We start from the raw sequence: 26,575 nt of genomic DNA, 5'->3' as shown, positions 1-26,575 counted from the left end.
ATGTTACTTTTAGTGTTCTTTCTTTCTTTTTTTTTTGTTTTAAGATTTTCTGTGTTTATTCATGATACACAGAGAGAGAGGCAGAGACACAGGTAGAGGGAGAAGCAGGCTCCATGCTGGGAGCCTGATGTGGGACTCGATCCTGGGACTCCAGGATCACGACCTGCTCCAAAGGCAGGCACTTAACCACTGAGCTACCCAGGGATCCCTTTTTTTCTTTTTTTCTTTTTTTTAAAGACTTATTTATTTATTCATAGAGGCAGAGACACAGGCAGAGAGAGAAGCAGGCTTCTTGCAGGGAGCCCTATATGGGACTTGATCCATCGACCTGGTATCACGCCTTGAGCCAAAGGCAAGATGCTCAACTGCTGAGCCACCCAGGCGTCCCATGTTCTTTCTACTCATCTACCTATGGTAAAATTGGAGTGTTAATGAACATACATGAACACATATGATATATATATATATATATATATATATATATATATATATAAAATTTACTTTATATGATATATACACATATTGTCTTTTGCTTTCTTTGCTTAACATATTTTCCATAAGCATGGGAGCAGATAGTCTACTTTGGAGAGAGTGGTTTTAAGAGGCTGTGTTGGTTCTCTTTGCCTTGCCTCAATGCGTTGAACTAGGCTCCTGTTGCATTGATGATTTTGCACTTGCCCACTGTTCTGAGTGGCTCAGCATAGTCCTACTATTTGATGGCTGTCAGACTGTGTGGGAGCATTCATCTTTTATATTTACTGTTGGGCTTTTTGGAAAATGAAAAGTAGGTTGGATTCTGTCAGCTCACAGATATTTATTGACAATCTCTTCTCTGTAGTGCTATGCCTTTCACTGTGGTCCCTGCCTCAGGAAGCTGATACCCATCTGGCGAGAGGTGTGAGAGGGCTTGTTATTAGTCTTAATGAAACTATCAGATTGAAGTCTTTAAAGCTCAGAATTGCTAGGAAAGGAAATGGATAGTGGAGGGAAGTCAAGCATTCTACCTGGAGGGATCCATGGGCTGAGGGCAGGGAGACATGGGAGGGCCGAGTGAGGTGCGAAAGTTACCTGTTTTAGTGTTTGTTCTGGTGGTTGTGGCTCCCTGGCCGATAATCCTGGGGGCTTCATCTGAAAGACACTGAATTTTCTGCAGGTGCTGTTAAGCGTATTTTTCTCATTGTAAATCCGGTATCAGTGAGGTGGGTAAGACAGGTACCACCGTTGCTATTTGTTGCACTATAGATTTAGGTGACATTTTTTTTTTAATTTTTTTTTTTTTTAAAGTAATCTCTACCCATCTATAATGGAGCTTGAATTCACAGCCCCAAGATCAAGAGTCGCGTGCCCTACCAACTGAGCGAGCAACCCTGACAATAATAGACCTTAGTTTGGACCCCAAAAATGGGGCATTAATTAGAGGCAGGCTTTTGTAGCACAAGAAGCATCGAGTAACTATTCTGACCTGGAAAGGGCAAAGACCAGGCCAGCTGGGAAGACTTGGAGGTAGTAGGAATTTAGCTATTTTCTAAAGAGCCCTTCTAGCAATTAATGTGTTTCTCTTTCTAACTTTTAAATTCTCAATTCCCAGGAGAAAGAATCTGATTAGTATGGCTTAGGCCATGTGTCCACCTCTGGCTCTGTCACCTGTGGCTGGAGGGGAGGTAACATGTTTCAGACGAGGCTACTGGAGTCTTCCTCCTCAAATATCAAAAACTTCCCTAAAAGTTGTCTGCCACAGACAGGCCTAAGAGAGGTAAATTCATTTGTCTGAGTTCACAAGTTACTGGCAAAATTACCAGTAGTTCTGCCCTTAGACTTGGTGAGGTAAGAGGGCCTCTAGAGCCCTAGTGCTCTACAAGGTCCCACTCTGGTTTCCTTTCAGCCATTCCCCTAGTAGGGTGAGGATTCCATGGGATTAAGGAGATATATTCACCTGGGCCCATCTCCCTCACCACTCCCCCTTCAGGTTCTGGACCACATTGTGGATACATGGGACCCCTGGAATCTCTTACCCGTACAACCCCACGCTGATTTCCTAGGCTTCTGTGGGCATCTTCCCTGATTTGCCTCTGGAGTGCAAACCATGCAACAACAGGTGCATTACTAGGCTGGAAGGGTAGTTGTTTTAGTGGGGAAGGATGGCCTGAGTGGCCACACTCAAGTGCAAAAGCCTCTTGCACTGTGGGACAGAGTCAGAGGTGTGAAGAGAGGGGGAAAGTGAGGACCACCTTTCCCAGTGTATTTCATTCTGGCACAGAACTCCTGAGGAATGTGAGAATTCCAAATTTGAACCCAGTCTTCCAGGTGGTAATGAAGCAAGTATATTTGTTAAGGCAGGAGAAGACAATATACTTTATTTTTTTAATAGCTTGTTCATATGATTAATACCTTAAAATGTAGATGTGATATAAGAATTTCCATTTGTACTTCTGCCCAGGCCCTGAAAGTTTAGAGATAGGCCTATGTGAGACTGAGACTCTGAAACATGACTTTTTTCCTCATTTGTTATAGAGTGCCTACACATCAGTGGATTCTTAGCAAGGCAAACTACAAAAATTCTGAATTAAAATTTTGGTAGTTTGTAAAACCTTGTGAGAGTTAGTTTCATCATTGTGAGGCATTCCCAGACCATACTGCTGATGGCTTGATCAGTGTTGTAACACTTCTTAAAAAGGGCCTGGCAGTCTGTATTAGGCAATAAATGTCATTCAGGTAGCTGTTTGACTTGACTTTTTAATTTTTAATTTTTTTTATTTTTTGACTTGACTTTTGAGGCCAAACAGACTCGGGGTGGGGGTGAATGGGTGACGGGCACTGAGGGGGGCACTTGACGGGATGAGCACTGGGTGTTATTCTGTAAGTTGGCAAATTGAACACCAATAAAAAATAAGTTTATTATAAAAAAAAAAAAAAACCAGACTCATTGACCAAAAGGTTTGAACGTAGTACAAACATATTGTCTACTAACTTTTACAGTGGATTTGAAACCCAAAGGAGTGATTATGGGGAAGCAGAAAGCCACCTTAAAACCTATATGATTGGGATCCCTGGGTGGCGCAGCGGTTTGGCGCCTTCCTTTGGCCCAGGGCGCGATCCTGGAGACCCGGGATCGAATCCCACGTCGGGCTCCCGGCGCATGGAGCCTGCTTCTCCCTCTGCCTGTGTCTCTGCCTCTCTCTATCTCTCTGTGACTATCATAAATAAATAAAAATTAAAAAAAAAAAAAACCTATATGATTGTTTCATCTTCACTAGTTATTTGAACTTTCATCTGTCCGTTCCATTTTGATCCTTACCAAGCAGTGTCAACTGCCTGAGAGCTGATAGATCTTGGTTCACTTAGTTTCCTAAATTATACTGTTATCGCTTCTTTTTTAAATATCTGGGGCATGTGTGGGGAGAGTAAGGTGGGTATGTGGTGTGTATATGTAGTGAGAGAAGGGAGGAGAAAAAGAGACCCCGTATTTCTGGAAGTTTGAAATTATTTATGCATACGCATATATCATCTCAAACTTCATAAAAGTAGCTAGTACTGAGAACCATTTTTTTTCTGAGCCATTTGAGAGTAAGGTGTCAAAATGATGCTCCTATGTATCACACCCAAACATTTCAGTCTCTATTTTCTCAAACAAGGCATTCTCCATAATCACAAATCAAACTTCAAAATCAAAATTCAGTGGATGTGTCACTATGATACAGTCTGCAGGCTCCATTCAGATTTTATCAGTTGTTCCAATCGTGTCCTTAATGATAAAAGGATTCAGTTCGGGATTATGCATGCATCTAGATTTTCATGATGCTTTTGAAGATTATAAGCCAGTTATTTTTTTTTTAAGATTTTATTTATATATTCATGAGAGATACACACAGAGGCAGAGATACAGGCAGAGGGAGAAGCAGGCTGCATGCAGGGAGCCCAACGTGGGACTCGATCCCGGGTCTCCAGGATCACGCCCTGGGCTGAAGGCAGCGCTAAACTGCTGAGCCACCAGGGCTGCCCCAAGCCAGTCATTTTGTAAAATGTTCCTTAGTCTGAGTTTGTCTGATGTTCCCTCATGATTAGATTCCAGCTTCACACCTTTGGCAGAAATGCCACAGCAAGAGTGCTGCTCATCCCATTCTGGTTTCCACATGCTCCTTTACTGGCAAAGCTAATTTTGATTGTTTGATTAGAATTATGTCTGCCAAATTTCTCCTTTGAAAACAATTCCTCTTTTCTTTATAATTCTCCTCCAATTATTTTTGGAGAGATATTTTGAAAATATGTAAATACCTCATTATTCATCAGACTTTATTAATTAGTTGATTTTAGATCTGTGACTAATGGATTCTAGTTTATTTAAAGTGTTATAATCTGTTGCTATTTATTTTTTCCCACAAATTGTTCCAACTTGACCAGTGGGAACTCCTTCATGTTGGCTCCTGTTTCCTCTGGACACAGCCCTATGATTCTTTGCGCATTTCCTTGTTTCAGGCAAAGTAAGATTTTTTGGGCTCCTGTCATACTCTCTCTGTTCTATCGTCAAAATCAGCCATTTCTCCAAATAGAAATTTTTCTCTCTGTGGAGTTTAGAAACCAAGATCTGAGTGTTAGGTGTGCTTGCTGCTACCAGGGCATTGTTGCTTTGATGCTTTGTGGACGTAGCTCTTCAATATTTGTATGATCATACACATGTGGTGGAATCTACATTTATTTCCTTGTCTATGTATATTGAAAATGAGTTCACACCTATAACCCACCACAGGCTTTTTTTTTTTTTTTTTTTTTAAGATTTTATTTATTCATGAGAGATGGAGAGAGGCAGAGACATAGGCAGGAGAAGCAGGCTCCCTGCAAGGAGCCTGATGTGGAACTCGATTCTGGACCCCGGGATCATGCCCTAAGCAAAAGGTAGACGTCTGCAGCCCCACAGCCCAGAATTTTTGTCCCATAGCCCTTACTTATGTTTCTTGCTGCTATTTATTGCTATTGTTATCAGCAGACTATTTTTCTAATCAGACACATTTATTTTTTTTGTTGACTGTTACAAAGAATGTTTTATTGAAAATCATTAGATGTACACTGTTGCTCACTTGTGCAAGAATTTCTGTGCCATTAAAGCCAGAGTGGAACTGGCTTTGCTATGACTCCTTCCAGTGTAGGGAGTATGTGTCCTTCATCGTTGTGTCCTCAGCGCCCAGAGGGGCACACAGTAAGTGCTCAATAAACATTTATTGGATTTGTGTGGTCCTCAGCTTCTTTTAATGAACAGTAAGCCTTAAATAATGACATTTCTGCTAGATGGTGAGGAGCTACTGCTTTGCGATTTAAAGCCAACATTCTTTTCTTCCTAAGCAGTTCTGCCTTTTGTTTTCAACAGAAGGTGGTCTTTTGCTCCATTAAGGAAGCTCTGGAAGTGGACTGGAGCAGTGATAAGGCAAAGGCAGCTCTGAAGCGAACAACTTCGGATTACTTTCTCCTTCAAGGTGAGGACTCAGAGCATAGCTTACCAGAGAGTGCTTTGTGCTGTGATTGTTGCAACTGTGGCTGCAGAGTGCAGGGGGTTTCTTGATGTTTGTCCTTAGTCGAGTTCCTACTGAACTGGTTCTCAGTGGCCATGAGCTGGTTCTCAGTGGCCACTTGAGAACATCCATACAGATGGTGATTAGGTCCCTCATTGACTTCTGCATAACCCTCACCCTTCCACAGGGAGATTGAGTTAGAGATACTGTTTTTATTTGTCAAATTTGCAAAGCACTTTTGGTTGCGTTTGGATAGTCCTCAGCCTTCCTTTCTCCAGGGCTGGGTCTGTGAAGACTCCTAGAACACCCCCTACCCCAAGTCAGGACAGATGGTGGCTATGTATAATAGCTACACAAAATTCTTCCCTCCCCAAGCACTATGTATATTGATTCAAAGGGAAATATGTAAAACTATATAAAATTTTTTAATAAATTGAAAACGAGACAAGGCTAATTAGCTAGGAGTGAGGCTTTCTCCCTATTAGTGGTGTTAACTAGGCTGGGGTTGGGGAGAGTTGGGAAAAACTAGAGTACTTAATACCCCATTGATAAGTCATCCAGCGGGTGGGAAATCATCCAGTCGGTTAGGTAGGAAGGAATCTTAGGCACGTGACTCTGCTAGGACTCAGAAAATACCTCCTTCTCTGGACTGGGAAGGGCAGCAAGGCAGTGCCATCTCTAGTCCAGCCTGAGCATGGGGCCTGGGCCATTGGGAGAAGCTAATCCCTCAGTGTCTGGCATATTGAGAGCCCTCAATAAACCATAAGCCATTAATTTGCAAAGGCTTGGGGTATAACCTGAGTGGTTCTTATTGCTGCTATAAAAGGAGAGTCAGCTGGTATTTGAGTTTACCAAAATCTGGTGATTTCTCAATGAGGGCAGTTTTGCTAACTGGGCGCATTAGTGATGTCAAAACATTTTTAGTTGTTCAGGCTGGGAGCAAGTAGGGTGCAGAGTGGTGGGCATGTTGCTAAATATCCATGGCACAGGCCAGCCCACCATGATTTTCTTTTTTTTTTTCTTTATCTTTTTCTTTCTTTCTTTCTTTTTTTTTTTAAAAAGATTTTATTTATTCACGAGAGAGACACAGAGAGAGAGAGAGAATGGCAGAGGGAGAAGCAGGCTTCATGATGTGGGACTCGATTCCGGGTCTCCAGGATCAGGCCCTGGGCAGTGCTAAGTCACTGAGCCACCCAGGCTGGCCCCGCCCCCCCTTGCAATTTCTAAAATATTTTCTTCTTCCAGCTCATCAACATAGTAACCTTGTGAGGTAGTCAGGATAGGAATTCTCTCCAGTTTGGTTTCTTGAGGTGAGGAAACAGAGACCCAGAGAGGTTCAGTGCTTTACCTAAGAGAACACAGACAAACAACTGCAAATGAGCTAGGGCCCTGATCCACTCAGGTCTTTGAAGCCTAATGCCATTTGAGACACCTGGAAACAGCAGCCTTGCTCCATTCCAAGTGTTCTGTAGGTGTTAGCTTATGAGATCTTCACCACACTCATGTGAGGTAGCTGCTATTCCTCTATCATAGGTGTTTTAAAAGATACATACAGATCAATGAAGACTGAGGTCTGCGGCCATCCCTGCCCTCAAGAGCCCATCACTAAGATGGGGCAGGGGGGCAACAGTGTTGGAGGAGATATATATTTAATTCAGACACTGTGGGCCAGCACCAGCAGAAGTTACAAAGGGTTGGGGAAGTAGGTCCTGGGGAAGAAGTGGTAGCCTTAATTGTGACACATTTAGCCGGCAGTGGTGCACGGTTGTTCAGAACAGGAGCTTTGGAATCAAAACGTCTGGTTTTTCAGTCCTGGTTCTGTTATTTTTTAAGGTGGGTGATGTTGAGCCACATAGTTAAATTCCCAGAGGCTCACTCAAATTCCCCTCTGACTGGGGGTATTAATAGCACTTGGCTCTTGGGGTTTTTGTAAGGCTAGATCCTATACATACAAAGGGCTCAGCACAGAGCACGGAAGTCCTAGAAACCTGTGTTATCTGTGAAGGTGGACTTTGGTATTTTGGGTTTTTGTTTTTGGCATGAGTACTTGGCAACTGTGTGGAAATTTTGAGATTGACTTGATTTCCCTTAATTCCATGCTTGAGTAGGTATTATCATGGCAGCAATCCTAGAAGATTTTAATTTTCTGCCTGTGACACTTTGTTGGATAATACATCCCATATTTTTACTTCTCTTTTCTAAATGGTACTTGTTACCTTTTCAGTTTCAATTTCAGGGCTTTAGAGTTGGTGATTAAAATGATGTTTATTAGTTAATAGTGATAGAAATTTTTTTATAGTAAGAAATACATACCATAAAGTTGACTATCTTAACCATTTTTATATGTACAGTTCTATAACTGTCGTTAGAGTTATTAAAAGGAGGCAGGCCCACATATCTTCTAGGCCAGATACGGCAGGAATGGGCTTTCCACTCCTTCCTCCACCCCCATCACCTGTGGCATGTGTGATGAAGGACCCTAGTCACTGGCTGGCAAGTACAGATCCTCAGGCCACTTTGCCTAAGCCTTAGAACCCATTCAGTGGCACAGGAGAAGTGACTCGCCATTGTCTTAGAACAAATTAGTGGTCTCCTGACTCTTCCAGGGGCTTGTTCCTTCACCCCACACTCAGTGCTCTTCCTGTTTGTAGATAACCATCACAACCTTTCCTGGCCTCTCTCTCTGCAGCAGATAACTAACCTTTCTTGTGTGGTGTCATACACACATTCTTCGTGATTTTTTTATTCTTTTAATCTATCCAAGCTCTGCTGTATCTTTCCAGAGGGGCTGCAACTAGAGCTGTGGGGAGTGCTCCAAATGCAGTGAGCACAAGGACCTGCATTGGCTCTTGGGAGATTCTTTACGAAAACATGCTTAATTAACGACCTCTGTTGCCTGCTGGACTAAAGTTCTGGAAGTAGAGGGAAATGCTTCTTGTGATCTCTTTCCTTGGTTACACCAGCAGCTTAGAACCCTCTGCTTATAGATATGAAGGTGGCTCTCTGTGGGTGTATCATCTTGATCTTATATCCAGAGAAATACTCCTTTCGATTTTCTGCTCAGCCACTCGTGGAGCTATCAGATTCTCCTGTAATTTGACCTCACTGGATTTATGCAGCAGAGCATAGCAGCTTCCACATATGGAGTTGCCTTCTGCCATATATGCTTGCCATCAACTGTCTTTGTGACCTTGGGCAAATAACTTGCCTTTCTAGGATTTTGTTTCCTCACTTATTAAATGATAAGATTAAGCCAGCCTGTTCTGAAAATCTTTCACAGCCTGAACAATCAGTGAATATCCTTCTTGTATTTTTCTACTTTTCTACTTTTAATTAGCAACTTTATTGAACTATAACTTATACTAGGGAATTTACTTATTTTAAGTGTATTTCTTTCAAAAAACTCTAGGATTTTTAAAATTTTTTTTATTTTGGGGGTTTTGTTTTGTATTTCTATTAAGAAATAAACTAATTCAGGGATCCCTGGGTGCCTCACCGGTTTGGCGCCTGCCTTTGGCCCTGGGCGTGATCTTGGAGTCCCGGGATCGAGTCCCGCATCAGGCTTCCTGCATGGAGCCTGCTACTCCCTCTGCCTATGTCTCTGCCTCTCTCTCTTCTCTCTCTCTGTCTCTCTCTCTGCCTTTCATGAATAAATAAATAAATCTTAAAAAAAATTAATTCAAACAGAATATCCTCAATGTAGTCCTGAAGTTTGATTTTTTTTTCCTTTTAAAGACTTTATTTATTCATGAGAGACACAGAAAGAGACAGACCGACAGACACACATAGGCAGAGGGAGAAGCAGACTCCCCCACAGGACCTTGTGATCAAGCCCTGAGTCAAAGGCAGATGCTCAACCGCTGAACCACCCAGGTGTCCCTCCTTAAGTTTGATTTTTTTATTAATTATTTTTTTTAAGTTTGATTTTTTTTAAAGATTTTATTTATTTATTCATGAGAGACACACAAAGAGAGAGAGAGAGACAGAGACAGAGAGACAGAGAGAGAGAGGCAGAGACATAGGCAGAGGGAGAAGCAGGCTCCATGCAAGGAGCCTGATGTGGGACTCAATCCTGGGTCTCCAGGATCACACCCTGAGCTGCAGGCGGCACTAAACTGCTGCACCACCTGGGCTGCCCTGAAGTTTGATTTTAACTAGAACCATTCTTGGGGCACCTGGGTGGCTCAGTTGGTTAAGCATCTGACTTCAGTTTCATTTTCATTTTTTTCTTCTTCTTCTTTTTTTTTTTTTTTTTGTTAAACTGGATGGCCTTACATGATATAGAACATCTTGGAGCACATACAGAGTGACCTAATATGTCTTGTTGGCTGCATGATGTATTTCTATGGGTATCTGTTGTTTGTGAACACTTTCATTTTTTTTTTTTTAATTTATTTATTCATAGAGACACAGCTAGAGAGAGAGGCAGAGACACAGGCAGAGGGAGAAGCAGGCACCATGCAGGGAGTCCGACGTGGGACTCGATCCCAGGTCTCCAAGATCACGCCCTGGGCTGCAGGCGGCGCTAAACCGCTGCGCCACCCGGGCTGCCCCCAGTTTCATTTTGAAAGGCATATAAGGGACGCCTGGGTGGCTCAGCAGTTGAGCATCTGTGTTGGGCTCAGGGTGTGATCCTGGGGCCTGGGATCGAGTCCCACATTGGGCTCCTTACAGGGAGCCTGCTTCTCCCTCTGCCTATCTCTCTGTGTCTCTCATGAATAAATAAATAAAATGTTTATTTAAAAAAATTTTTTTTTGGCATATTTTTTTATTGGCATTCAACCTGCCAACATATAGTATAACACTCAGTGCTTGGGTCCCTGACCATGGCTCAGCGGTTTAGTGCCTGCTTTTGGCCCCGGGCGTGATCCTGGAGTCCTGGGATCGAGTCCCACATCGGACTCCCTGCATGGAGCCTACTTCTTTCTCTGCCTGTATCTCTGCCTCTCTCTGTGTGTCTCTCATGAATACATAAAATCTTTAAACAAAACAAAACAAAAAAACACCCAGTGCTCATCCTGTCAAGTGAAAAATATGGAACATTTCACAAATTTGTGTGTCATCCTTGCGTAGGGGCCATGCTAATCTTCCCTGTATTGTTCCAATTTTAGTATATGTGCTGCCGAAGCGAGCACTAAATAAATAAAATCTTTAAAAAAAAAAAAAAAAGGCATGTAAGCGAATTTCGGTTTTTCCTGGTCCTTGGAATTTGTTCCCAAGAACCTTTCTAGGAAGGTGATTTAATATACCTCTAACAATACCTTGCGAGTTCCTAGTGAGGACAGAGTGCTTGTTTTTTTTTTTTTTTTTTTTTAAGATTTTATTTATTCATGAGAGAGAGAGGCAGAGACACAGGCAGAGGGAGGAGCAGGCTCCATATGCAGGGAGCCTAATGTGGGACTGGATCCCGGGTATCCAGGATCACGCCCTGGCCTGAAGGCGGCTCTAAACCGCTGAGCCACCAGGGCTGCCCCAGAGTGCTTATTTGGTGGTGATGTACACCTGAGATGACCTCATAGGGTCTGTTTAATTATTGCTCAGTGGAGCACATAGTAGGTATTCCATAAGTAAATCTTTTTTGCCTGAGTGACTGGCTTTTGCTTGTCTGGTCATTTGCTCTACTGTAGAGGGAGAGCAGCCTGCCCACTAGTGTCCCTGCAGGATTTTCTTGCTTGCCTGCTTCTCTAGGTACCTGTCAGGCTCTTGATTTCAACATCGCTCTCCCCTGCCCCTCACATGTGTTTCTTACTGCCCCATTCACAATTCAGTCTCTGGTGGAGCAGCTGCCCTGTGGTGTGTGTGTGTGTGTGTGTATGTGTTTGCCTTGTTTGGGTGTTGAGTGTTTTTCCAGTTTACTTAATAAGATAGTGGCCAGACTGCATGCTTCCTGCTGCATTTTTCCACTATCTTGAGAGTTGGCCTCACCATCTGTGAACAAAAGGTCTCATCTTTTTATTATTCTCCCATGGCATGTTGCAAAACATTAAGCGTGAGCTGGTTTCCTGTGGCAAAAAGTTGACTTTGATTTGTTCTTTTTGAGGTTACTGTGAGTTTATCATAACAGGAGTGCTAAAAATACCAAGTCTAGTATGGAAACAGCATTCACTTAACAAGCATGAACAATAACACGCAGGTTTAGCCCAGAGCAGGAAGAAATGGGCTTCACCACAAGATGAGAATTTCTTAGAGAATCCTTGGCAATCTGAACTTTCTCAGTCTCTGTTCTAATGAGTTGTGGAAAAGTACTTAGGCTGCTTTTGAGCTACAGAATTAAAGCTAAAAATAATCTTAACCAAACTTACTTGAACACCTGTATGTGCCAGATCCTGTGCCTGGGAATCCTCATCAGATTCTTGCCAGTGGAAAAGAGAAATGCAAATCATTCTCCTCCTTGAGAGAATAGCTGTAATAGGGCTCTGGAGAAGGCTGTTGTGTTGCACTGCTCTGTTCTTTAGCGTGTGTGAATTACTTCATAATAAACTACTGTATTGCTCAGGGAACCGGGGGTCTGGCCGTCTTTGGGGGAGCCGAGAAGTCTTCACAGAGGACAAGACAACCGAGCTGGCTTTTTTTTTTTTTAAATTTATTTTTTATTGGTGTTCGATTTACCAACATACAGAATAACCCCCAGTGTCCGTCACCCATTCACTCCCATCCCCCGCCCTCCTCCCCTTCTACCACCCCTAGTTTGTTTCACAGAGTTAGGAGTCTTTATGTTCTGTCTCCCTTTCTGATATTTCCCACACATTTCTTCTCCCTTCCTCTCTATTCCCTTTCACTATTATTTATATTCCCCAAATGAATGAGAACATACAATGTTTGTCCTTCTCCGATTGACTTACTTCACTCAGCATAATACCCTCTAGTTCCATGCACGTTGAAGCAAATGGTGGGTATTTGTCATTTCTAATGGCTGAGTAATATTCCATGGCATACATAAACCACATCTTCTATATCCATTCATCTTTCAATGGACACCGAGGCTCCTTCCACAGTTTGGCTATTGTGGACACTGCTGCTAGAAACATCGGGGTGCAGGTGTCCCGGCGTTTCATTGCATCTGTATCTTTGGGTGCAGTTGCTGGGTCGTAGGGCAGGTCTATTTTTAACTCTTTGAGGAACCTCCACACAGTTTTCCAGAGTGGCTGCACCAGTTCATATTCCCACCAACATTGTAAGAGGTTTCCCTTTTCTCTGCATCCTCTCCAACACTTGTGATTTCCTGCCTTGTTAATTTTCCCCATTCTCACTGGCTTTTTTTTTTTTTTTTTAAGATTTTATTTATTCATGAGAGACCGAGAGAGAGAGGGAGGCAGAGTCACAGGCAGAGGGAGAAGCAGGCTCCATGCAGGGACCCGACGTGGGACTCGATCCCAGGTCTCCAGGATCAGGCCCTGGGCTGAGGGCGGCGCTAAACTGCTGAGCCACCCGGGCTGCCCCTGAGCTGGCTTTTAAAGAAGAGGGGTTTGCTAGGGGCTGAAGAGAAGTGAGAATATTGCAGATAGAGGGCTAGAGGCGCCAAGACCATGGCACAGCGAGGCTAGAGGCGCCAAGACCATGGCACAGCGAGGCTGGAGCTCTCTGGTCACTGGCTGGAAAGAAGATCATTGGGGCCCTGCTTTTTTAGCCATTGATTGATTGATCAATTGATCGATCTTATTTTTTAAGTGATCTCTACACCCAACGTGGGACAACTCTGAGATCAAGTGTTATGTGCTCAACAACAACAACAACAAAAAAAAAGAGTTACATGCTCTTTTGAGCCAATCAGGCGCCCTGGACTTTTACTCTTTTTTAAAAGATTTTATTTATTTATTCATGAGAGACAGAGAGAGGGAGGCAGAGACATAGGCAGAGAGAGAGAGAGAAGCAAGCTCCATGTCAGGAGCCTGATGTGGGGCTCAGTCTGGGGACTCCAGGATCACGCCCTGGGCTGAAGGCAGGTGCTCAACCTCTGAGCCACCCAGGCATTCCTAGGCTTTTATTTTTATATAGCTAGTCATTCCCCAGCTGATAGGATATTAGAATCACTCAGGGAACATTTGAAAAATACAGATTCCCTGGTTCTAACTCAGATTTATTGGATCAAAATAACTAGGGGAGTCTGGTGTATCTGTATATTCATAAAGCTCCACAGTTTCTTAAGGCTGAGCCAATTAGAGGGAAACTGCTATGGGAGAGGGGGTACCTGTGTTCTGTGTCACAGCTTTAAGTTACTTGTGGTCTTTGCAGCATATTATTTATTTCGAATGAGACCATTATTACACTGAGGCAGGAAAAAGGAACTAACCCATGTAGCTTTTGAATTTATACCCTCAGACTAAAGAAGAAAGAACTATAAACAAATACTGAACTCTAGTTAGTAGGTTTGTTTTTCACAGCGGTATATGGGTTAGCAATTCTGAAACTAGTTATTGTTTGCTCTAGAACTGAGCAAACAGATAAATATATTGTGGATAATGAGAATCAGATTTTTTTTTTATTGCTAGAAAACAGAGTTCCTATAAGTATGGAAAATGGGAAAGGCTACAAGGAACTCTGTGGGATCAGATGGGAATTGGAGTCACCAGATGAAATCACAGTTTTTCTATGTAGGTACAGAAATACATGTATGTATGTTTGTTTTTAAAGATTTTACTTATTTATTTATTCATGAGAGACCCAGAGAGAGAGAGGCAGACATAGGCAGAGGGAGAAGCAGGCTCCCCACAGGGAGCCTGATCCGGGACTCAATCCTGGATCCTGGGATCACACCCTGAGGTGAAGGCAGACGTTCAGCCTCTGAGTAACCCAGGCATCCCCCTAAATAAATAAAATTTATTTATTTATTCTTTTTTTTTTTTAATTTTTATTTATTTATGATAGTCACAGAGAGAGAGAGAGAGAGAGAGGCAGAGACACAGGCAGAGGGAGAAGCAGGCTCCATGCACCGGGAGCCCGACGTGGGACTTGATCCCGGGTCTCCAGGATCGCGCCCTGGGCCAAAGGCAGGCGCTAAACCGCTGCACCACCCAGGGATCCCCAATAAAATCTTAAAAAAAAAAAAAAAAAAAAGAACTGAGGACCTCTTATTCCAGATTAAAGAGAATAAGACATTGATAACTAAGGGGAATGGAGAATTCTAGATTGGGTTCGAGAGTAGGGGAAGATTTTTTTTTTTTCTTTTGCTCTCAAGGACATTATTGGGACCGTTGATAAAATTTGAAAAAGGTCTGTAAATTAGATAATACTCTATCAATTTTAATTTCATGGTTTGCATAATTGTTTTGTGGTTATGTAAGAGAATGTTCTTGTTTTTAGGAAATACACTGAAGTATTTACGGGCAAATGTCAGATCATTCAGGAAAAAATGAATACATGTAGATATAAAATAACGATAAATGTGGCAGAATTTTTTTTTTCAGAATTTTTTTTTTAAGATTTTATTTATTTATTCATGAGAGACACAGAGAGAGGAGCAAAGACATAGGCAGGAGGAGAAGCAGGCTCCCCACAAGGATCCTGGTGTGGGACTCGATCCCGGACCCCGGGATCACGCCCTGAGCCGAAGGCAGACGCTCAACTGCTGAGCCACCCAGGCGTCCTAAATGTGGTAGAATGTTAACATTTGGGAAATCTTTTTTTTTTTTTTAAGATTTTATTTATTTATTCATGAGAGTCACAGAGAGAGGCAGAGACGTAGGCAGGCAGAGGGAGAAGCAGGCCTCCTGTGGTGAGCCCAGTGTAGCACTTGATCCCGGACACCGGGATCACGACCTGAGCAAAAGGCAGGTGCTCACTGAGCCACTCAGGCGCCCAACATTTGGGAAATCTTGATGAAGTTATACAGGAATTCTGTATACGGTTTTCCTGTATGTCTAAAATTATACATAGCATCTGGTTGGCTCAGCCGGTTAAGCATCTGTTTTCGGCTCAGGTCAGAATCTCAGGGTCCTGGGTTTGAGCCCTACATTGAGCTCCCTGCTCAGTGGGGAGTCTGCTTCTCCTCCCTTTCTTTCTCTTGCAATCCCTCTTGCTGCTTCTTCCTCCACACGTGCTCTCTCTCTCAAAAATAAAATCTAAAAATTAAAATAAATAGAAACAATCTCCCAAAGAACCAATTGTTAGCACCTGGAAAATTCTGATATTTGATAGCTGATGAGTAATACTTGCAAAGGGCTTTTCGGTCTGTGCAGGGTCCATAGAATGGTGTATTTTAAGAGCACCTGCTCATCATCTCTTCAGATAGTGGGGAGATCTGAATCTCTTATTCTCTCTGTGCAGTTCCTCCAGAAGAGAGCTATATATGTTTCCCAGCTTTTCAAGGCTGCCTAGAGACCCTTGCTGTTAAAGAAATACTATATATCATCAGTGAGAACAGCAAAGCCTTGATGAATCAGGAGATGAGGAGCATGTCTCTGTTAGTGTTGTTCTGACCTATTTGCCATTTTTTCTTCTGTAGAGCATTCGTCAAGTTCAGACACTTGATTGGCATCTCCTTTCACCTTGAGCCCTAGCCTACGTAGCACTCTACATGGTGCTCTGTGGGACCAGAGTTCAGTCTGAGACCTCCTGATCTCCCCCTCTCTGTCACCCTCTCTCCTGTTCAGATGACCACAAGTTCTCTCCTAGGACTGCCTCTCACCCGCAGTCTTCATTAGTGCCATAGTCCCTTTACCAGCCTCTGAATTCAGAGTTCCTTCTAATGCATATTCAGTCATCAGACTGATCTATCTAGACACTGAAACCATTCCATGAATCTTTCTTGTCATTAGGATACAATTTAAACTTAGTGGCTTGTATTTCTAGTCCTGGGACCTGTTGACCTCTTTTCAAATCCTTTGCATTCCCTAGTGCCCTCCCTGGACCCCACTCTTACTACTTGCTGTCACCCCCTTCATTTTAATACAAATTTCCATTCCTTAAAAAAAAAAAAAAAAAATTTCCATTCCTTTGGAAGGGGCTTCAGCCCTTCCCCACTTACCCTCATTGCTCAGCTCCTGTGCTACCTCTAGGAACCTAACGCCCCTTATCTGAGTTGGGTTTCTTTCCTCTGTAGTCCACATACCACCCCCCAGATAATAGAGCTGACTGGAGGGTTGTCTTGTGGGCTCCCTCATCTCTTGACTGTCCAGCAGAGGTCTGACTCAGAATAGGGGCTTGGTAAATGTGGGTTGATTGATTGCTTAGGCCATCAGTCCCATGTTTGGAGAACTTTGTTAAAAATTTTTTTTTAAGATTTTATTTATTTAAGAGAGAGAACACACAAGTGGGGGAGGGGGAGGGGAGGGGCAGAGGGAAAGGGAGAAGCTGACTGCTTGCTGAGCAGGGAGCCTGATGTAAGGCTCAATCCCAGTACTCTGGGCAGACGCTTAACCAACTGAACCACTCAGGTTCCCCAGAATTTTGCTAATTCTCAGTTTGTGGATTCATTGATTTATTTTAGGCTTATGTAAAGCGCCTAGATGTGCTAATTTGCCTGCATTCTTTTCCCCACTGCTACAAGACTGGAAGTATGTAAGCCCCAGACTTGGGTATATGATATAAGCCATAAGCATCTAAAGGATTGAAGTGTTTCCACTCTGCTTTAACTCCCCATGTCCAGGGAGCAAGGACCTCTTAGTAACCAGCAACTCCTGTCTCTGCTAGGAGTTGGTGAGGTCAGGGCCCTCCACTCAGGGATTACGCTCTTTTCTAGGGTGACTAATTGTTCTGGTTTCGTAAATCTAGCCAGACAAGTTTGGGGTTCACATCTCCTTTCTCCTGCCAGTAGAATCTTCTCAGTCACCTGAGAAGGCTGCCTTGAAGTCTGCAGAGTTAGATCTGGAAAGGAGTGTAGATCCCAGCTCTGCTATGTATTTCTTGGCCTTAAGCAAGTCCCTTTACTTAGTGGCCTTTTTGGCAATGGAGATTTTGAAGATTTTCTACTTGAGATGATTATGTACAGGAGAGCCTTTGAAGTAGTTCTGTTTTCTCCTTTATTAAATTATAAAAGTGAGGCATATTAGTTAAAATATAAAGCTATCTCAGAGGAAACTGCTGCTTCTTGTGTATTCTTCTAGAACTAACTTTCTTGCTTGTTTTCTTGGTTTCTTTCTTTCTTTCTTGGTTTATTTATTTATTTGTAACAGATGCCCAACCTGGGGCTTGAACTTGCAACCTTGAGATCAGGAGTCACATGCTCTCCTGAATAAGCCAGCCAGGCACCTGTAGAGCTTTCTGGTATTTTATACTTCATTTTTCATCATTTCTGCATGGATTTTTTTTTTTAAGATTTATTATTTATTCATGAGAGATACAGAGAGAGGCAGAGTCACAGGCAGAGGGAGAAGCAGGCTCTTCACAGGGAACCGGACGCGGGACTCGGGACTTGATCTCATCACGCTCTAAGCTGAAGGCAGACGCTCAACCATTGAGCCAACCAGGTGTCCCAGCCACCCAGGCGTCCCATCTGCATGGATTCTTTTGCAAGATGTCTTGATGATGAACGCTTTATAATAATTATTATTATTTTATTATTATTTTTTTACTGTTGGAGACTTGAGAAAACTTTCTTTGATGCCTCCTCCTTCTACTTGCCCTGCCCCCACACATTCCTTACTTACCTCCCAGTTTTTATGATTTATAATTGTCTTTGTTTCTAGGCCTCAGCTTGATTTGGTGATGAGTTCTGTTCAGAAGGAACTTCTTATTTTAGAACTTATAACCTTTGTGGACCAGGTCAGGGGCAACCGTCACTGTTCGCCTGGCATTCCCCATTGCGTGTTTTGGTGTCCAGCAATGACAAGGACCACTGAGGAGACGGCCACAGGGAAGTGGGTTCTGATAAGAGGGGTGGCAGTCGAGTACTTGTTGATTCATTGCCGTCGTGACCACAGAGGTTTAAAAATAATTTGTAGGAAGGGCGAAAGAAAAAAAGCAGTGGTTTTTTGGTTGTTGTTCTGTTTGGGTTTTTTGGTGCCATTGCCTTATCAGTGGTAGAGAACCCAGACCGCAGTCATTCAGAAAGGAAGGCAGTGCCATGTGAGAAAATAGAGGTGAAGGGAAGGACAGAGGTGACCCATAAGTGCAGTGTAGTGCCTTATAGCTGTCAAGAAAACCCACCCTGGTTAGGCATCTGCTCCGCTCTTCAGTCTGACAAATGGGCATAACCCTAAGTGCCTTGTCAGCCCACAAGGATCAAATTAAGGCCCGGCACATGTTGTGCATTCATAATTGTTGATTAAGCTCTTTACATGCATCACAATCACATTAAATCTTCATAACACCCTCGTGAGAGCAGATCTTATTATGATCGTTCATTTCCATATCAGGATATTGAGTGTTGGACAGGCCAAGTCATTTGTCCAAACCTAGTTAAGTGTTTAAGCATTGCCCAACACAGTCAAAAAATTTCAAATTATTTATTTATTTAATTTATTTGAGACAGAACAAGTGGGAAGTAGGGGCAGAAGGAGAAGGAGAGGGAAAAGCAAACTGCCTGCTGAGCAGGGAACCCAAAGTTGGGCTCCATCCCAGGATCCCAGGATCATGACCGGAGCTGAAGACAGACTCTTAAATGATTGAGCCACCCAAATGCCGCCCCCCCCGCCAAAGCTGTCACGTTTTAATTGCAGCTAACCCTTGAACAACACAGATTTGAAATGTGCAGGTCCACTTTGTCCACTTATACATAAATTTTTTAAATAAAAATATAGTGCAGTACTGTAAAGTGTATTTCCTTTTCTCTTTGATTTTTCTTAATAACATTTCCTTTAGTGTAATATAGTATATAATAGATAATATATGAATATTTGTTAATCAACTGCTTTTGTTATCACTAAGGCTTCCTTCCAGTTAGCAGTAGGTTATTAGTAGGGAAGTTTTTGGAGAATCAAGTTATATGTGGATTTTTGAGTTAATGGGGGATCAGTGCCCCTAAACTCCTGGGTTGTTGTTCAAGGGTTGGCTAATGGCATTATGTCCTTTTTAAAAATCTGAACTTCACAAAAGCCCAGTGACATTTCCTTCGTCTACTTTGGCAGATGGGAACCTGAGGCCCCTGAGAGCAGATTGTAATAATGGGCAGCATTGTCAGCGAGACCTGCCTGGTTGTTTGCTTTACAGCCCTACATCCCCCACCCCCGACATGAGCCTGTGTTTGAGCTGCTCCTGGGCCCCCAGCCCAGCTGCAGTTCTTGTTCAGCGCCTCCCATCTTTTCTCTGACTGTCAGACAACAGTCACGGGAATGTCCTGTGCCATCTTCCCTCGGTGAGAGTGGTTGGCAGAGAGCAGCAGATGCCCAGAGTCAAGGTCATGTGCCACTCAAGTGCTGGGCTAGAGAAAAGCCCCTGTCTCCCTGCTGCTTGTGACCAGGCAGGGTGAGTGTGAATGCAGAGGGCTCTGTCAGAACTGCTCTGTGAGTAGAGGGTGCGCTTGGCAAAACTGATAGAGACTGGGCCATGCAGCAGTGGGCCGTGGATATCTCTGCCCTCTGCAAAATTGTCTCTGAATTTTAGAATTTTTTTTGTCTTTTTAAGTTACAGTCTTTGCATATTAGTCAAAATGTTCTACTTCAAAGGTGGGAGTCAAGCTCAGGAATCACTTGACATTTTTTAGAGGAGAAATAGTCTTTGGCTGGACTGGCGTGTGACCCAGTGGCTTGCATCATTCTAAACTGGTGGGCTCTGGAGTGGGGAGCCAAATCCTTTCAAAGTGATTTTTTAGGGCAGCCCCAGTGGCTCAGCAGTTTAGTGCCGCCTTCAGCCCAGGACTTGACCCTGGAGACCTGGGATCAAGTCCCATGTTGGGCTCTTTGCGTGGAGCCTGCTTCTTCCTCTGCCTGTGTCTCTGCCCCACCTCACCCCCATCTCTCTGTGTTTCTCATGAATAAATAAAATTTTTTTAAATAAATAAAGTCTTAAAAAAAACAAACAGTGATTTTTATTTTGTGAACTAGCATGTCTCCTATCTTGTCTCCGCTCCTAGGGAAGCAGTATAGGATTGAGGTTACAGGTGTGATGATCTCTGAGTCCACAGTGACCCAGAACCTCTCCTGAGTCTCAGTTTCCCACCTCTAGAGTGGGGTGGTAACAATTGTACCTTCTCTCATTCTGTTTTATTTTTACATAGTGGAGTGCATTCTAAATATAGGATACTATAGGACTTCTTTTTTAAGGTTTTCTTTTTTAAGTATTTATTTATTTGAGAGAGAGTGAGTGAGCAAGCAAGAGAGAACATAAGCAGCAAGGAGAGGTAGAGGGAGCCCAACACAGGGCTTGACCCCGGGACTCCAGGATCATGATTCAAGCCAACTGACTGAGCCACCTAGGCACCCCTAAAGTTTTATTTTTAAGTAGTATCCACACCCAACAACGTGGGGCTCAAACTCAACCCCAAGATCAAGAGTTGCATGCTCCACTGACTGAGCCAGCCAGGTGCCCCCGTAGGAGGTTTTTTGCTTTTTTTTTTTTTTAACCTAAATTAGGATTTTTTTTTAACCTAAATGTTGCAAAAAATATGACTAAAACCTGCCTTTAAAAAAAAAAAGATTTATTTATCTTTAGAGAGAGAGCAGGGGGAAGGGCAGAGGGAAAGAATCTTTCAGGCAGACACCCCCTACCAAGCAAGGAGTGTGAGGCAGGGCTCTATCCTCCAGCCCATCAGATCATGACTTGAGCTGAAACTGAGTCAGATGCCTAACCAACTGAGCCACCCAGGTGCCCCTGACTAAAACCTGCTTAAACATAATTTTAATACTTGAATAAAAAAAAAATACTTGAATAATATTCCAACCTGTTCGTATATTTCATATAACTATCCTAACATCTAATGTGAGATTATTTCCTGATTTTCTGTAGTATAAACAGTATGACAGTGACTGTTTATACATAATTCAGTCACTGGCCAAGGGGCATGACCCTTTGTAAAGATCTTCTGTACCCCATTTTCTCATGGTTTATAGAGTATTTACACTCCCGCCAGAGCTCTGAGTGACAGAGCAGGTCCCTCTGCCTTCTTGCCTAGGTTGAGTCATCTTGGCCTTTAATTTGGTAGGCAAAAAATGGCATCTTGTTTTCAGGTCATTTCTGAGAAATAGTACTCCCTTGTCCCCCCCCCCCCCAACAACAATTTCCATGCGGCTCCTTCAAATTCTTTTCAGAAGAGAGTGAAATGTAAATAACAAGACATAGCTTTCTTTCCATTTTGAGTTGGTATGTGATGAGGTCCTGCGGCAGGTTTCACTACAGAGGTGAAAGGGTGGCAAGGACTTGGAGCTCAGAAAGGGAATTTGAAAGCAAGTCTTTAGGGAAGGCCGCTCCAGTGGTGAGACTCTCTGGAGAGTGAGATCAAAGTGCTGTGTGGCCATGGGGACATTTGTGACAGTCAGGACTTCATGAGTGTGTCCTCTGTGCATTGCTGGACCTGGGGCTATCTAGATTGCTTCTGGGTACCCAGCACAGCACAGGTTGTGGGGGTGGTGTGCAGGTGCTCAGGAAATGTTTGTGGATGAAAAAAATGAATGAATGAATACATGCACACTCCTTGTAAGTTGCTGGGTTAAAGAGTGAGGTGAAAGCAAGAGGAAGTCCTCTGGTGGAACTGAGCTGAGCAGATTACTGGGCACCTCGAAGGGTAGGAGGCTGAGAGAACCAGACCTATGATGACTTCCCTGAAACGTCCCTGCCTTCTCCAATCCAAGTCTGCCCCTCTTCTGAGCTTCATGCCCATGGGCTGGCTTTTCTACATTGTTAGCCCTCGGATATGGCCTTGAAAGCCAGACTTCTTGTTTTCCTCTTGAGGGTACATGTGATGCACCGTGTATCTTTTTTTGTTTCTTGCTGGACTTTCCAGAGCTACCATGTTTGTAAATATACATGATAAGGAACAGATCCATATTGGGTATCCTGAAAACTGTATTTGAATCCCTTAGTAGAGGAGCAGGCTTGGTAAAGATGTGTGAGGACTTTGTGTCAGTTGTCATGAGACCTCCTCTTCCCTCACATGTGATTATTTTCCTTCCTTCACGAAACATCGAGGCTTCCCACAGAGCAGAGATTTTTCTCAGAAAAATGTCTACTATGGGGCATGCCCTGTGCTAGGCGTCAAGTAGAGAATAGTGAACAAAGCAGATATGGTTTGTGTGTCCCATGGGCACAAAAGTTCAGCAGAGGAGACAGATTGATTCTTATACGAGTGAATTTACACAAATGACTAAAAATCACACGCTAAAGATCTGAGCGTTGGAGGAAAAGAGTGGGGTGTGGAAAGGATCAGGATTATTCAGAGCCGAGTCACTAGTCTCCAGAGCTCACAGCTGAATTATTGATGGTAATAGAGTTAAGTGAGGAATTTCAGCATGAAGAAGTATGTCAGTTTTTTTTTTTAATGTATTTATTTGAGAGAGAATGCGCATGTACGTGCATGCATGAGTCGGGAGAAGGCAGAGGGAGATGCAGACTCCTTGCTGAGCAGGGAGCTGGATGCAGGGCTCCATCCCAGGACCCTGGGATCATGACTTGAGCTGAAGGCAGACGCTAAACCCACTGAGCCACCCAGGGGCCCCTGTAAGTTTCTCTAAGGGTGTGTAAGCTGGGTTTATGGACGTCGTAGAAGAGCAGCAGTTCTGGATACTGTCATTTACCTGGTACTTACTCTGTACGCGGCACTGTCCTGGCTACTTTTCAGGTATTTGCTTAGTCCTTAAACCCTGTAAGGGAAGTGCCCTTATGATTCCCATTTTACAGAGTAGGCTCAGGGATGTTGTCACATGTCCAAGGTCACAGTAAGTGGAGAAATTGGTTTCCAGCCCAGGCAATCTGGCTCCAGCACTGTGGTCCTTATTGCCGTTGCCTGCCAATTCCAAAGCTCCCCGGCTCTGAAGAGCAACACGTGGTTGTGCCAAAGGGGAGAGTGTGCCCAGGGTCAGTGTTCAGGCCTGGTGGCCAGTGGAGATGAGATGGTTCTGCCTGGTGATACCACCCCATTCCATTCAATAATGTTCTCTCAGTACCTTTTCTAGTTCCCACCGTTTGTTATTTCATATGTAGTTTTCTTTCTTTTTTTTTAAGATTTTATTTATTCATGAGAGACAGAGAGAGAGAGGTGCAGAGACACAGGCAGAGAGAGAAGCAGTCTCCATGCAGGGAGCCCGATGTGGGGCTCAATCCCAGGTCTCCAGGATCACACCCTGGGCCAAAGGCAGTGCTAAACCGCTGAGCCACCTGGGTTGCCCCATATTTAGTATTTTTTGTCACCTTCCCAAAGTGCTCTGAGGGGGCAGAGTATGTGTTTTGCTTTCCTCTGTCCAACTGAGTGCCTGGCACAAAATGGTGCTCAGTATTTATATATTTGTTGTTGTTTAAGATTTTATTTATTAATGAGAGACAGAGAGGCAGAGACATAGGTAGAGGGAGAAGCAGGCTCTCTGTGAGAAGCAGGCTTCTCTGGGAGAAGCAGGAATTGATCCCAGGATCCAGGGATCACAACCTTGAGCCAAAGTCAGACGCTCAACCACTGAGCCACCCAGGTGTTTCTAAATATTTGCTTATTTATTTTAATTTGTTTTTATTAAGATGTACTTGACTTATAACACTATTTTAAGGTTATGACATAGTGATTTGACATTTGTATACACTGTGAAATCATCACAATTATTCTAGTTATTACCATCTTTGGTATGTATTTATTGAAAGAGCAATTGACCAAACATGAGACCTAGTGTTTTGCCTTAAAGGATAGTCTATGAGGGGTCGCCTGAGTGGTGCGGTCTCTTACGCAGCTGGCTGTTAATTTCGAATCACATCATGATCTCAGGATTGTGAGATTGAGCCCTGCACCAGGCCCCATTCTCAGCGTAGTCTGCTTCATGCTTTCCTCCTCTGACCCTCTAACTTGCGCACACACACACTCCTCTTACTCTCTCTCAAATAAATAAATAAATACAATCTTTTTTTTTAAGATTTTATTTATTTATTCATGAGAGACAGAGAGAAGCAGAGACCCAGGCAGAGGGAGAAGCAGGCTCCATACAGGGAGCCCGATGTGGGACTCCAGGATCATGCCCTAAGCCGAAGGCAGCCTCTCAACCACTGAGCCACCCAGGCATCCTAATACAATCTTTTTAAAAAGGCTGTAAGGAAAAAATAATAAAAAAAATAAAAATAAAAAGGCTGTAAGGTAGGAGGAGAACTTCATTTTTTTGGAACTGTATGTGAGCCACAAGTTGAGCCAATTTCCAGGCCATATTCCAGGGATAATGAGTCTCCACTGAGTGAGCCAGCTTGGGGAGAATGGGTCTTTGGGAGGTTGAGGAGCACCAGAGAATTTGGAGCAAGGATGTCTGCTACAGAGAAGCTTTAGGTGTCAGGCATAGGAGATTTTTGTGTAGATTTGCCTCCCCCCTCCCACCCACCCTCAGTTTGGCTGTTTTTGAGGACAGCAATTTTGTTGGGGCTAATTTGCAACATTGACTTCATTTTTTTCCTCCTATAAATGTGCTTTTGGGGGGAGGGTGGCCTTACTTTTGCTAAGTATAATCCCACAATTTATTTTTTTTAAAGATTTTTTTTTTTTTTAATTATTCATGATAGAGAGAGAAAGACGCAGAGACACAGGAGGAGGGAGAAGCAGGCCCCATGCCAGGAGCCCGATGTGGGACTTGATCCTGGGACTCCAGGATTGCGCCCCGGGCCAAAGGCAGGCGCTAAACCACTGAGCCACCCAGGGATCGCCCTAATCCCACAATTTATTTTATTTTTTATTTTTATTTTTTATTTTTATTTATTTATGATAGTCACAGAGAGAGAGAGAAAGAGGCAGAGATATAGGCAGAGGGAGAAGCAGGCTCCACGCACCGGGAGCCCGACGTGGGATTCGATCCCGGGTCTCCAGGATCGCGCCCTGGGCCAAAGGCAGGCACTAAACCACTGCGCCACCCAGGGATCCCTAATCCCACAATTTAAATGCAATAAGAAATGTGTAGGAAGAAATACAGTGATTAATAGTTACTGCTTTCCAAATTTCTGTTAGAACATGAATTTAATACCCTGATTCAGTTTAAATTTGAATTTTAGTGTTAATTTCTTTTTGCAGAATAGTAGTGTATTCACATGTACATAGTTTTTCTTCTAATACATGAAAAGATGCTTGGTTTCTCTTTTTCGAAGTTTACCTTTTTCTATTACATGGGCAAGTCCTGAACTTGGGCAGAGACACTAGCCTATCATCTGTAGTGATGAATGTCATTCCCTCAGACTTTAACAACCTGAGTTAATTAAAAGGTTCAGTTGAAGTTAATCAAGTTTGGAACTCTAATTTTGTGCAGTGTTTTGATACGATGCGATGAGTCATCTTTTGGCAGAGCAGCTCTCCATCCCTGACAATATTTGATCTTAATGGAACAGTTTTATAATCTGGAAACTGGTGAGGAGGTGCTCTTCAGAAGTGCAGAGTCAACAGTGGTGTGTGTGTGTGTGTGTGTGTGTGTGTGTGTGTGTGTGTGTGTCTGGCTGGCTATTTGGGAGGGGTGAAAAGCAGAACAAAGAGGAGAATTTAATAAGCAAGAGCTTGTTAGGGGATAGGGTCAGTTCTGGGGCTGCTGCCTCTCCAGGACATGGGCTTCTCCCTGGCCCCCTCCACCCCTGCTGACTGGAGTGCTGACATTTGAAAAAGAGTGAAAAATACAGCTTCTGTTTGCTTTGCTGCAAGTAAGTGGCCGGACTGACTGGCCCCCTTCCCAGAGGCCCTGAGAGGACTTCAGATGTGGTCAGAGAGGTATCTGGACGGTGCCAGCCTGCCGGCCCGTGGCCAGGCAGCCTGCACCAGGACCAGGCAAGGGGCCCAGAGAAACAGCAGGGCTAGCTGCTGACTGTCTTTGCTCTCCTCTTCTTCATCCCATCTTCTTTCTGAGGTGAAGCTGGTCTTCCACTCTGAAGATTGATGGGCAAGGTTTCATATGGCCTCTGCTTCCACATCTCACTTATTGAACTAGCAACTTAAAATTAATGGATCCATTGGGAGAGGGCAGGGCCCATCTGGAAAATGCATCTCACAAAAATGTGGTTGAATGGGAGTCCTCCTGAGGTCAAGGGCAAAGAGCCAGACCACTTGGAAT

The 26,575-nt window shown here is 43.5% G+C and overlaps 1 protein-coding gene and 1 non-coding gene across 3 annotated transcripts in view; one reads left to right on the top strand and one right to left on the bottom strand.

The window, feature by feature from the left end:
- SAE1 (SUMO1 activating enzyme subunit 1) overlaps positions 1–26,575 on the top strand; it is a 78,561-nt gene that overhangs the window by 27,670 nt on the left and 24,316 nt on the right. For both annotated transcript variants that reach the window (XM_041745682.1, XM_041745683.1), the window contains exon 6: positions 5,360–5,465. In XM_041745682.1, coding sequence (XP_041601616.1) covers positions 5,360–5,465 — 106 coding nt within the window. The remainder of the gene's footprint in view (positions 1–5,359; positions 5,466–26,575) is intronic.
- Positions 10,530–10,636, bottom strand: LOC121485891. The gene has a single exon (XR_005986397.1). It is a non-coding gene; the product is annotated as a U6 spliceosomal RNA (small nuclear RNA).

Source organism: Vulpes lagopus, chromosome 2 (assembly GCF_018345385.1).
Source record: "Vulpes lagopus strain Blue_001 chromosome 2, ASM1834538v1, whole genome shotgun sequence".
NCBI lineage: Eukaryota > Metazoa > Chordata > Mammalia > Carnivora > Canidae > Vulpes > Vulpes lagopus.
Note: the sequence above shows the minus strand (reverse complement) of the source record. Positions and strands in the feature narration are given on the sequence as shown.